Here is a 12,768-nt window from a genome sequence, read left to right on the forward strand (position 1 = left end):
TAGATATGTATATTGCCCCCACAAAGCTCACAGTTTTATACAGGAGACAGATATCTAAATACATAGTTAATAGGGATTGTATAAGCATGCTGATGGAGTACAAGATAGCCAGGTGACACTGCTTAAGTGGGAAGGGCAGAGAATACATAATGACATTGGAGCTGGGTTTTGTACAATAGGGAGAAAAAAAATCCAGATGACCAAGGTAAGGAAAAGGCATTTTAGAGAGGGAACAGCATGTCCATAAGGACAGAGAACCTGGAGTACTTTGTTGTGCCTGGAGTGTAAGCTGTGAGGTCAGGGAGAGAGGTAAAACTGAAGAGGTCAGAAGGGTCACATCAGAGACTTGTAGTCAAGAATGCAGGTCAAGAAACGTGGTTAACAGGAAATCAGAGAAGGCAATATTTCAGGAAGATCATCAGGGTGGAACTGAAGAAGGTAGACTGGCAATATGAGACTAGTTAAGAGGCACATATGACTGAGTCTAGATGAGAGATGAAAACTTGAACAAAAGGCTAACAGAGGAGATGATAGGAGATGACAGATTTGAAAGGCATTTTAGGAGATAGAACTGACAGGCTCTAGTGACTGCCTGTAGGGCAGCAGAGTAATGGTGATGGGAAGAAAACAAGGAACAAGTGGAAGAAGTGAGGTTTCTGGCTATTTTGGTTAAGAAGATGATGTCAACCAAGGTAACGATGTTAGCTAAGAGCTCTGAAAAAGAAGAAATCTACTGCAAAGATTATAAGCACAGAGATGGGAACAGAGTTTTTTAAATTCAGAGGAAACTTTTAAGAAATAAAATTATATTTACCATGTCTTATCTAATTATTAAAACATGTCTGTGACTACAACTGATTTAAATAGATACACAAGACTTACCCTAGCCAAGAGCTCAAACTCTGGAGCAAAGTTTTGGCAAGGTCCACACCAAGGAGCATAGAAATCAACCACCCAATGGTTTTTCCCTTGTAAAACTTTTTCATTGAAAGTCTGAGGTGTCAGATCTATAGATGCTTGAGGTAAAAATCTGTGACAAGGGATGAAATTTATTTTTCATTATACAAAACCAGAGCAAACATCTAAAACAGAATATTGCAAATCTTTCTAAGTCAAAAAACGACTTCAAAGAATGACAATGCAATCATAAAATATAATTTATAAATTATAATTCTTTACTAAGTACTTTAAAATGCTAGAACTCAGTAAATTCAGCAACAGACATGAGAGGAAGGTAAATAGCACTGAATATAATTTATACAATGATACACATTTCATTTTATTTTTTTCATGACATGTTTTAATTAGATTCCACTGTGCACAAATAAAGGCTTATTTAAATGTAGCCATACTCATTCAGTTACGAATTGTGTGTGGCTGCTTTTGCACTGTAATAGTGGAGTTGAGTCACTGAAGCAGAGACCACAAAAACTAAATTATTTACTATCTGCTCCTTTACAGAAAAAATACAATGATATATATTTTAATTACTCACCCTAGACCCCAGATTCTTAGGGAATAAGCATCTCTATTCCAACCATTGTAACTACTGAAAGAAGAAAAAAAATGTGTAAGTTGTAAACAGTTATTTTCTATTATTGTATATATTCAGAAGACAATCTCTTTGTAGCAATTTAAAAGATAAGTTTATTTGACTAACTTCATCTAGCATCTCTATTCTCAGGTATACCTAGGTGCAAATACTGATTACATGGCTTTCCAAATATATTCTTCTCCAGTCTTGATGTCTTTTTGTACTCCAGACAGACCTGAATGTTTAGCTGCCTGCTGGACATCTCCTATAGACCTGTGGTAATGGCAAAACTCAAAATCTCCAAGGCTTTAGTTTCTGAACCTTTATTCCATTTATTACTGTCTGTCAAATTCCTACCTACTTTTTAAGACCCATGTCAAAAGTCACCTCTAAATGCAGCCTTTCATGATTTCCTGTCATAGTTGTGATACTTTTCTCTAAAATCCTTTCTCTAAATATTCAGTAAAAATTCATTTTTACTTTTTGATAGTATTTACTATATTGTCTTGTATTTGAGTTACCTACCTGCAATGTCATGTGGTGTTGTGGAAACAGCATGGGTAATGAGACCTGAGTTCAAACCCCAATTTCAAACCTTAGCAGCTGTGTGACTTGGGAAAGTTATCTAAGTTTACTTATCTGTAATAGCAGGAAGGGTAATAATCCTTATTTCTCAGGGTATGTGTGAGGACTAGTGGAAATAATGTGAGCAAAAAAGCCTCTAGTAGAGTACCTGAAACCAAACAGGGGCTTAATAGATGTTCTTCCCCTCTTCATTTTCTTCTTTACTAGATGGTCAGCTTCATGATCAGTAGGACTATTCAATTCACTTTTCATCTTGTAAATTACTCATTAGCACACTATCTTAAACATGGTGGGCTCCCAAAAAGTACTGAGTGGTTTAACTTTTATTTGGTTAGGATAACTTTTAAATTCTAACTGTATAAATAAAAGGTTATATAAATGTCTTCAAATTTTAGAGAACACTTACTGATACTGATAAGCTTTATTTGATTTTGGGGGAAAAAATCTTATCTCAGGGTATCTCCGAACATTTTCTTGGGCACAAAAAGAATGATATTGTTGGCAGTCTATACTGCCCACACTGATCAGTCCAGTTAATGTCTATAAAAGAAAAAAAGACATATATAGATCAAAGTAATTAGAATAAAATTACCATAACTATTTTATATGTTTATAATAGAGAAATAGTCACTGTGAGATGATTATCAGGGATTTTCACCAAATAAAAATAGGTAAGGGCTTAAAACATATAGAACATTTACAGTAATGCACTAGAAATCTAATTTTGTAGTCAAGAACTTACTACAATTATTGCAGATTAAATAATTAGTTTCATTCATCTATTACACGGGGAAAATTATGTAGTTTTAAAATTCAAAGTGTTAGAAACCGAGAACTAATGAAGTTCTTTGTAACGGTATTCCAAAGAGTTACTTTTTCAAATGGAGACATGGGTTGCAGATAGCATACTTGAGTCGCGCCCAAATTTAAAAATTTTATTTAAAAGAGCAGAAAATTATATTATCATGAATTTCAGATACTAGAAATAATTTTAATTCTTAGAACTGTTCATTATTTAGCTTAGAAATAAATATAAAATAGTAATTTCATTTTCCATTTTCATATTTAAATAATTTGTTTCCAATCTTTCATGATTTATAACGCTCTGCAGGAAATTTAAAAATCTGTTTCATTGATCAAGGCCATTTTTTTCTTACTTTAAAGTCTCACAATGTTGTGAAGAGATTGTATCTTTAAGCTCTAAAAACGAAGAAGCAGAAAAAAATGTTAATAGGAAATAAAGGGGATCTTTGTGTTGATGTTGGCAGAAATCTGGTCAAATATATATGCCAAGTGACACAGGAAAAAGGGTAATTATTCTATACTACTCATATATAGACAGAAGCAGAGGTGAAATCTAATTGGTATATAAAAAATGATCAGAACTGTTAAGTGATAATCTAGAGGTGAGTTTCATCTCAGTTTCAAAATAATTGTTAAATAAACATTCTTAGTAAATGTTAAGATTTACAATAGACTATTTTACTATACCCGGGCCATTCTTTTCCATTCTGGCATTAAGACTTGACATGGATGACACCATGGAGAATAGAAATCAACCATCCAGACTTCGTCATGTTTTCTCTGTTTAACTAGTTCATTGAAAGTGGTGGGTGTCAAGGAGATCACTGAAGGATTCATAAGATCCTAAAGAGAGTACAGCATTCATTATAACAGATATAAAAAAAGAGTAGTTCATTTGCCAAGGGTATATTCTTGGCAAATTGTTGGTAGATGTCATTTAGAAAAGTTCCTGTTTTTGAATAATCAAAAGATACAATAGGATATTTAAAGAGAATCTATAGTGAATTATTTTAAAAAGGAAGAAATGATCTTTATTTTTTAAGTTTGGATTTTGCCCATCAGTCTTATTAAATCAAGGTATACTTCCTTATTTCTATGTATCACTAGAATCATCTTAGGTAGAGAAAAGAGACAACTTTAATTAAGGTTATGGATAGATGAAGCAAGGGTTCCAAGATCTGCCCAGATGTCTACACAGGACATATAGTCTTTTTGGAACCAATAATTGGTTTGGAAATGACCTTTTAATTATTAACGGAAAGCCCACCATTCTATTTTTCTGACATTCCAACTTGAGATACTGCACAACCTCAGATCACTTGCTACAAGTGCTGTTTTAACAGTGCTTCAGTCTATCATGATAGGGTAATACTAATGAAGATGTTAGCTTCCTTGTGGAAACAATCAAAAACAACACAAAACAAAAAACTGTTACTTTGGAGGAGGAGAAAGAGATGAGTAGGACAGAGAGTAGAATGGCCACTGCATGGATAATAAGCTAGAATTGTTCATTTCTTTCTTAGGAGTTCCCCAGTAACTATTTTAGTCAATTAAGACTATTAGTGAGGAAAAAGGAGATGCTGCAGATGTAGAGCACTTCTGAGCTAATAACACAGCAGGCTAGGCATAAGTTGCCGAGGCTTGAAGAAGCCCTCCATTGGTGGATGGGGTAAGACTGTCCTTAGCCACATGTTTTTTGGAAGTATCCAAGAATGGGGCTCACTGCTATCTCATCTATATGGGACTGAAAAGAAATAATATGTGGTAGCTCTACCAGAGAAAAGAGGGAAAGGGGGTGACAAGGCTTTATGTGAAAATTATAAGTTCATGTACCAATAAATAATTGTGTACAAGGCACTATACTAGGTAACAAACAAAACATATACTTGCTATAAACTCTGAGAATAAGTCTATAATATTTAAAAGAATAGAAAACTTAAAAAATTAATTTTGTCAGAAAATCTTTTGGCATAAAAAGAACAAATCCTATTATTAAACATTATTAAATATTCATACGAAGTGTAAACATACATGGAAGGATTTATAGCTACAGGCTATAACTTAAAATACCTCTATGAACTCCAAGATCTGTTCAGCAGAGTGATGTCCTTCATATTCATGAATGTTGGACTGGTTGAATACCACTGTTGTTGGATAAGCCTGAATGTTATACTGTTACGAAGGAGAATACAAATTAAACAAAGATTTTATACACTTTACCTATTTGTTTCAAATTTATAACCAGCTTGCCTTTAAATAACAAGAACAAGATTTAAAAATTCATTGCTAAACTGTTGGTGACTGAAAAATTTTAGCCTGGCCAAATTTAGCAAAGGAAATAGGTTTACTTTTATACTCCTGAGTACCTGATCCTTTTTTATAGTTACTCCATTAGCCACACAATTCATAGGCACTGAAGCACTGAGAAGTCAGCAGGGGTAATTATGAGCTTGGTCCTCTTCTGCTCTCCTGAACCAAGGTGGATGAGGAGGTAAAGAGCAGACTAATCTCTAGCTTGTTTGTTTTGAAATAGAAGAAAATCAAGGAAATAAAAATTGCAAGAATAAGGAAATAAATTAATAATTCATGTGTACACAACCATATTTTAGGTTAAAGAAGTATGAATCATGCCCTAAGAATAAGGTAACTTTTAATTCTTTGCTCAAAACAGCTTTTATGGTAAAAAATACTGTAATTTCCTCCTCAGAATTAACATGAGCTCTAATCCAGAAAGCACTTGTCTGAAGTTTTCTTATTCATTTTTAAAAAAGCTATAAAGAGATCCCTATCTGTGGATTTGCTGTAGCTGAACTTTTTGCATCCTCAAAGTTGACAAGCACTTACTAGCAAATTGGAATCTTTCACTAGGATTCAAAAATAATTTTAGAAAAAACAACAGAAACATCAAACTTTTGTAAATGAACACAAATAACCCATTAGATGAATAAAACAATTTAATCTAACATTTTGCAAGTCCTTATTATGTGTTGAGCACCTTTTTAGCACTGAAACATGTAGTTTCTCATCTGTTCCTCACAACAATTCTATTCAGAAGCTAAAATTACTAAATCAACTTTATAGATGAGGAAACTGAAGTACTGAGAAGCTAAGTGACTTGGTCAAGGTGAACCAGTTAGTGAGTAGTGAATCCTGGCCTCTATTCCCAGTGAATTTGATACAATAGTTTTAATCTTTACATTTTGCTTAATTATCTAGAGGATATTTAAAAGTTGAGATTAAATGTAGAAAAAACTACATTTAATCTGCAATTAAAATTACTGTTTATCACAATTTTGTATCTTTGCTTAGCATCTTTTTAAAGTCGCATACAAGACATTCAAAACCAAGGGCCTTATTTCATTTTTTAAACTTATTTTAATGAAATTTCAAACATAATGAAAAGAGAGAATAATGTACACAAATGCTCGTGTATGCCTCTGCTACATTTCAGGATGATGATGAACTTCTCTGCCATTCTGGCAGACTGTTGAAAGTTCTCTTTCTTGATCCCATTTCCTTCCCTCCCTGACACCAGGAGCAACCAATAACCTGAAATAAGCATGTATCCAATCCATTGATGTTTTACACTTTTGCTACATGCATATGTATTCCTAAGCAGAATACTGTAATGTTTGAGCACTTACAAACTTTCTATAATTTCACCATACTCTGTATACTATCCTGCAACCTGCTTTTTTCATTATATTCTTGAGACTCACCCATGTTGGTAAAGACAGAACTAGTTTTGAATCCTCTATGGTTATTTCTCTGTGTGGCTGGATAATTTATTTATTTATGTACTTGTTACTGTCAGCTAAATTTCTTTTAAATTTGATGGATGGAGGGAGTGTATGACTATTGCTATAATTTGTACTTTCTTGATGACTAGTGAAGTCGAACATTTTTCATATTTATTGCACTTCCTCCTTTACAAAATGTCTGTAAGCTTTCTATTTAAAAAAATTGATTTGTAGTCTTTAAATATTCTGGACAGTAAGGTTTTGCCAGTTATATGTGCTGCAAATATTTTCTCAGTCTGTCATTTGTTTTGACTTTATAATGTCTCTGTCTTTGGCAATAGTTTTAACATGTAGCGTAACCAAATTCATTCCCATTCATAATTTTTATTCTTAGTGTATGTGCACGCACAGGCATGCATGTCTGCGTGGAATGCAATTATTCCTCACACAGATTTCACCCTACAGTTACTTCTGTTATTTTTATTTTTTAATTTTTTTGGCATGTGGAAGTCAGTTTTTTTTTTTTCTTTTTTTAAGAACTTTTATTGAGATAGTTAACAGACAATAAACAGCATATATTTAGAGTGTACAATCTGGTGTCCCAATCTCCCAATTCATTCCCCCCCAACCCTCCCCGCTTTCCCCACTTGGTGTCCATGTGTTTGTTCTCTACATCTGTGTCTCTATTTCTGCCTTGCATTTCCTCCTGCATAGTTGTTAGCATTTGCCTTTTGTATTGAGGCGCTCCTATATTGGGTACATATATATTCATAATTGCTAACTCCTCTTCTTGGATCGATCCCTTGATCTTTATGCTATGTCCTTTCTTGTCTCTTGTAACATTTTTTATTTTAAAGTCTACCTTATCTGATATGAGTATTGCTACTCCAGCTTTCTTTTGATTTTCATTTGCATGGAATATCTTTTTCCATCCCCTCACTTTCCATCTGTATGTGTCCCTAGGTCTGAAGTGGGTCTCCTGTAGACAGCATATATATGGGTCTTGTTTTTGTATCCATTCAGACAGTCTGTGTCCTCTGGTTGGTGCATTTAGTCCATTTACATTCAAGGTAATTGTCAATATGAATGTTCCTATTACCATTTTCTTAATTGTTTTGTTGTTTTTGTAGGTCCTTGTCTTCTCCTATGTTTCCCGCCCAGAGAAGTTCCTTCAGCATTTGTTGTAGGGCTGATTTGTGGTGCTGAATTCTCTTAGCTGGTGCTTGTCTGTAAAGCTTTTGATTTCTCCCTTGAATCTGAATGAGATCCTTGCTGGGTAGAGTATTCTTGGTTGTAGGTTCTTCCCTTTCATCACTTTAAATATATCATGCCACTCCCTTCTGGCTTGCAGAGTTTCTGCTGAGAAATCAGCTGTTACCCTTATGGGAGTTCCCCTGTATGTTATTTGCTATTTTTCCCTTGTTGCTTTTAATAACATTTCTCTGTCTTTAATTTTTGTCAACTTGACTAATATATGTCTTGGTGTGTTTCTCCTTGGATTTATCCTGCCTGGGACTCTCTGTGCTTCCTGGACTTGGGGAGCTATTTCCTTTCCCATGTTAGGGAAGTTTTCAACTATAATCTCTTCCAATATTTTCTCAGGTCCTTTCTCTCTCTCTCGTCTCCTTCTGGGACCCCTATAATGCGAATGTTGGTGTGTTTAACATTGTCCCAGAGGTCTCTTAGGCTGTCTTCAGTTCTTTTCATTGTCTTTATTCTTTTCTGCATCAGTGATGATCACCATTCTGTCTTCCAGGTCACTTATTTGTCCTTCTGCCTCAGTTAATCTGCTATTGGTTCCTTCTAGTGTATTTTTCATTTCCGTTATCGTGCTGCATATTTCTGTTTGTTTGCTCTTTAATTCTTCTAGGTCTTTGGTAAACTTTTCAATCTTTGCATCCAGTCTTTTTTCAAAGTCCTGGATCATCTTCACTATCATTATTATGAATTCTTTTTCTGTAAGGGTGCCTATCTCCTCATTTAGTTGTTTTTCTGGGGCTTCATCCTGTCCCTTCATCTGGTACAAAGTCCTCTGCTTTTTCATTCTCTCTTTCTGTGGCTGTGGTTTTCAGTTCCACAAGATGAAATACTGCTGATACTGCTGTCTGCCCTCTTGTGGTGGAAGCTATCTAGGAGCCTCCTGCGTGCTTCCTGATGGGAGGAACTGATGGTGGGTAGGGCTGGGTGGGTGGAGCTCAGTAAAGCTTTAATCTGCTTGTCTGCTAATGGGTGGGGCTGTGTTCACACCTTGTTGGTTGTTTGGCCTGAGGCCACCTAGTGCTGGAGCCCACAGGCTCCTTGGTGGGGCTAATGGCGGACTCTGGGAGGGCTCACACCAATAAGCACTTCCCAAAACCCCTGCTGCCAGTGTCCCTGCCTCCTCAGTGAGCCAGAGCTGCCCCCCCAACCTCTGCAGGCAACCCTCCAACACCAGCAGGTAGGTCTGGTTCAGTCTTCTATGGGGTCACTGCTCCTTCCCCCTGGGTCCTGGTGAGCACATTTTTTTGTGTGCCCTCCAAGAGTGGAGTCTCTGTTTCCACAAGTCCTGTGGAGGTCCTGCAATCAAATCCCACTGGCTTTCAGAGTCTGATTCTCTGGGGATTCCTCCTCCCATTGCTGGACTCCCAGGTTTGGAAGCCTGATGTGGGGCTCAGAACCCTCACTTTAGCAGGTGGACTTCTGCAGTATAACTGTTCTCCAGCTTGTGAGTCACCCACCCAGCATTTATGGGATTTGATTTTAACGCGATTGTGCCCCTCCTACAGTCTCATTGTGGCTTCTTTGTCTCTGGATGTGGGGTGTCTTTTTTTGGTGAGTTCCAGTGTCTTTCTGTCGATGGCTGTTCAGTAGTTAGTTGTAATTCTGGTGCTCTCGCAAGAGGGAGTGAGCGCACGTCCTCCTACTCTGCCATCGTAATCCTATCTCCCTGTTATGTTTTTAAAACACATTCTTTTTTAAAAAATTGCAGTATAGTTGATTCACTATATTGTTTTAGTTTCAGTTGTATAGCAAAATGATTCATATATATATATTTCAGATTATTTTCCACTATGGCTTATTACAAGATATTGAATATAATTCCCTGTACTATACAATAAGTCTTTGTTGCTTATCTATTTTATGTTTAGTAGTGTGCATCTGTTAATCCCATACTCCTAACTGTCTCCCCCAGCTTTGGTAACATTAAGTTTGTTTCCTGTGTCTGTGAGCCTATTTCTGTTTTGTATATATATTCGTATTTTTTTAGATTCCACATGTAAATGATATCATGTAATATTTGGCTTTCTCTGACTTACTTCACTAAGTATAATACTCTCTGGGTCCATCCATGTTGCTGAAAATGGCAATATTTCATTCTTTTTAATAGCTGAGTAATCTTCCATTGTATACAGACACACCACATCTTCTTAAGCCAATTTTCTGTTGATAGGCACTTGGGTTGTTTCCGTGTCTTAGCTATTGTAAATAGTGCTGCTATGAACATCGGGGTGCATGTATCTTTTCAAATCAGTGTTTTTGTTTTTTCCAGATATATATCTAGGAGTGGGATTGCTGGATCATATGGTAACTCTATTTTTAGTTCTTTAAGGAACCTTCATATTGTTTTCCATAGTGGCTGCACCAATTTATATTCCCACCAACAGTGTAGGAGGGTTCCCTTTACTCCACCCTCTCCAGCATTTATTATTGTTTGTAGACTTTTTGATGACAGCAATTCTGGTTGGTGTGAGGTGATACCTCATTATGGTTTTAATTTGCATTCCTCTAATAATTAGCAAGTTGAGCATCTTTTCATATCTGCATAATAACTGAAACTCATCAAATATCTAGTGTTCAAGTTTCCCTAATTATCTCTATTTTTTTTGGGGGGGGGAGTTGGTTTGTTTGAATTGCATCCAAACAAGGCCTAGACACTGCATTTGAATGATGTACCTTATAAATCTTTTTTCCTTCTTTCAATATTTATGTCCAATACACTGGTGTTTGTCCTGTGAAGTTCTCTACATGCTAGCACTTGAAGATAGTATGTACCTGGTGTCACTTAACATGTTCCTCTGTCATTGGATTTCCTATACACTAATATCTGGAGGCTTGATTTGATTTAGGTTTTATTCTTCTCCCAAGAATATGTGATAATTTCTAGTTCTTCCTAAAGTGAAGAGTGAATATTTATTAACCTAAGGAAATATTTTTTATGTAAACAAAAGTTTCAAAAAGCTTGTTTAGTTTCTTTCTATTAACTACACTTAGAAGACAATAAAAACTACAGACCACCAAAAGGTAATATTAAATTTAAAAAAATCTTAATTGAAAAATCATGCATTTTAACAAGTCCACTAAATATTTTTCTGCGTTTCATAAATAAGACCCTGTTAACACTGAAGCATATGTTATCTATTCACATTTAGTCCAATCATAATTTTATATCATTTTGTTGAAGTTATTTCTTTAAATAATTTGTTACTACTCTAAATGTTAGATGTACATTTGAAAGTTATTTTACTGCTTTAACATTAGGCTGCCAAAACATTTTACAAAAACATTAATTAGAATAAACTTTTTATACTTTGCCTTACCATGTTACAGAGTCCCTCATGAACTGTACAATCTAATGTACCAAACTTAAGCTGACCATAAAGATGCTTTGATGCTTTTCGTAACTCTGGCAATAAGGCTCGACATGGTGGACACCACTATGAAAGAAAAAATACTCATAAGCACTGAACCAGATGAAACAAAAAAAACCCACACACACATCATTTTTGCAATAAGCAATATGCTAAGTAAGACAAACCATAGTTATAAATCTTACGCATTTATATACTAAGTCCTTGGAGGGGAGGGGCAAGTATATTAGTCTTTCTTAGAAGCAATATGTGACAGTGGCCAAATTAACATGATTCTAATATTCATGGTTCAAGGTTACCCAGAAAATGTTTTTTTGTTGTGACAAGAGAAAATGACAATATCGAGATTTGACAGATAAACATAACTTACAGGGGCAAAAAAATCAACTAGCCATGGTTCTTTGTCATTGGCAGGAAAATTTTCAGGTCCTAGTGTGGTAACATGAGAATTAACACTTTCTTTGGCAAAGGCAAGTATATCATATAGAATCTTCTTTCCTTTGAAATAGAGAAACAGAAAAATTAAAATCTACATTGTCTTTTTATCCATAGAAACATTTCAAAGCTTTTATACTTGAAATATTAAAGAGAAGATAAACTTATGAACAAACTGATTTGGCTGAGGTTTTAGTGTTCTGTAAACTATATACACATAGGTTTGCTCTGCCAGGAGAAACCTTTCCTTTACTCTGTTTTTTGGAGGATCAGATAAAATGTCAAGATCTCTTTGAAAAGTTCCTTCATCCTCAGAGGCAGAATAATCTCCTTGCAGTGTTGAGTTCTTTTTTGCTTACCTGAACTACTGTTATGGCCTCTTAAATCTGTTTCTTCAACCTAGACTTCTCTCATGAATTCAAAATCTGTATTACCAACTGCCTAGTGGAAATATTTACCTGGATGTCATGTAAATATTTTAAACAAAATGTATCCAAACTGAAGTTGAGTTTTTTCCCCTAAACTTGCTCCTTTTCTCACCTTCCCTACCTTGGCAATGGTATAATCATCCATTAGGTTCCTAAATAAGATTTCCCAGGGTGATTCGTGCCTTCTTTCTTTGCCCTTGTATCATAGCTCCATCCGTTCTCTCTCTTCCCACCTCCAGCCCCAATGTACCCTATTGCCTAAATTTAGTCTGACCTACTGAAATAACCAAGCTGGTCTTTCTGTTGTGCCTTCATTAACTAATTCATCTTCTACATTGCTACCACAGGCAAGTTACAAAAACATTCATCTGACCATGCTGTCCCCTTGCTTAAAGGCCACTGCCTAAAGAAAACATTCCTTGGCTTGGCAAATAAAAGCTTTCTTAGGACAAGCACATAGTCCATTTTCCCATGTGCCCTCTGATTTATTCACTTGATAGTCAATATTAAGTCAAGGACCTACTATGTGTCAGGCCTTGTTTTATATGCCCATAGTGCATGCAAAATAAAAAAAGATATAGACCTTCTCCTTAAGGAGTTCAGAGCCCAGTAGA

The 12,768-nt window shown here is 35.4% G+C and overlaps 1 protein-coding gene across 1 annotated transcript in view; it reads right to left on the reverse strand.

The window, feature by feature from the left end:
* Positions 1 to 12,768, reverse strand: part of DNAJC10 (DnaJ heat shock protein family (Hsp40) member C10) — a 59,331-nt gene that overhangs the window by 6,549 nt on the left and 40,014 nt on the right. Inside the window, exons 15-21 of the mRNA XM_057744995.1 lie at positions 11,662 to 11,789; positions 11,241 to 11,357; positions 4,994 to 5,095; positions 3,611 to 3,766; positions 2,526 to 2,659; positions 1,496 to 1,549; positions 883 to 1,030 (exon numbers count right to left, since the gene is read on the reverse strand). Of these exons, the coding sequence (XP_057600978.1) occupies positions 883 to 1,030; positions 1,496 to 1,549; positions 2,526 to 2,659; positions 3,611 to 3,766; positions 4,994 to 5,095; positions 11,241 to 11,357; positions 11,662 to 11,789 (839 nt within the window). The remainder of the gene's footprint in view (positions 1 to 882; positions 1,031 to 1,495; positions 1,550 to 2,525; positions 2,660 to 3,610; positions 3,767 to 4,993; positions 5,096 to 11,240; positions 11,358 to 11,661; positions 11,790 to 12,768) is intronic.

Source organism: Hippopotamus amphibius, chromosome 8 (assembly GCF_030028045.1).
Source record: "Hippopotamus amphibius kiboko isolate mHipAmp2 chromosome 8, mHipAmp2.hap2, whole genome shotgun sequence".
In the NCBI taxonomy this organism is placed as follows: domain Eukaryota; kingdom Metazoa; phylum Chordata; class Mammalia; order Artiodactyla; family Hippopotamidae; genus Hippopotamus; species Hippopotamus amphibius.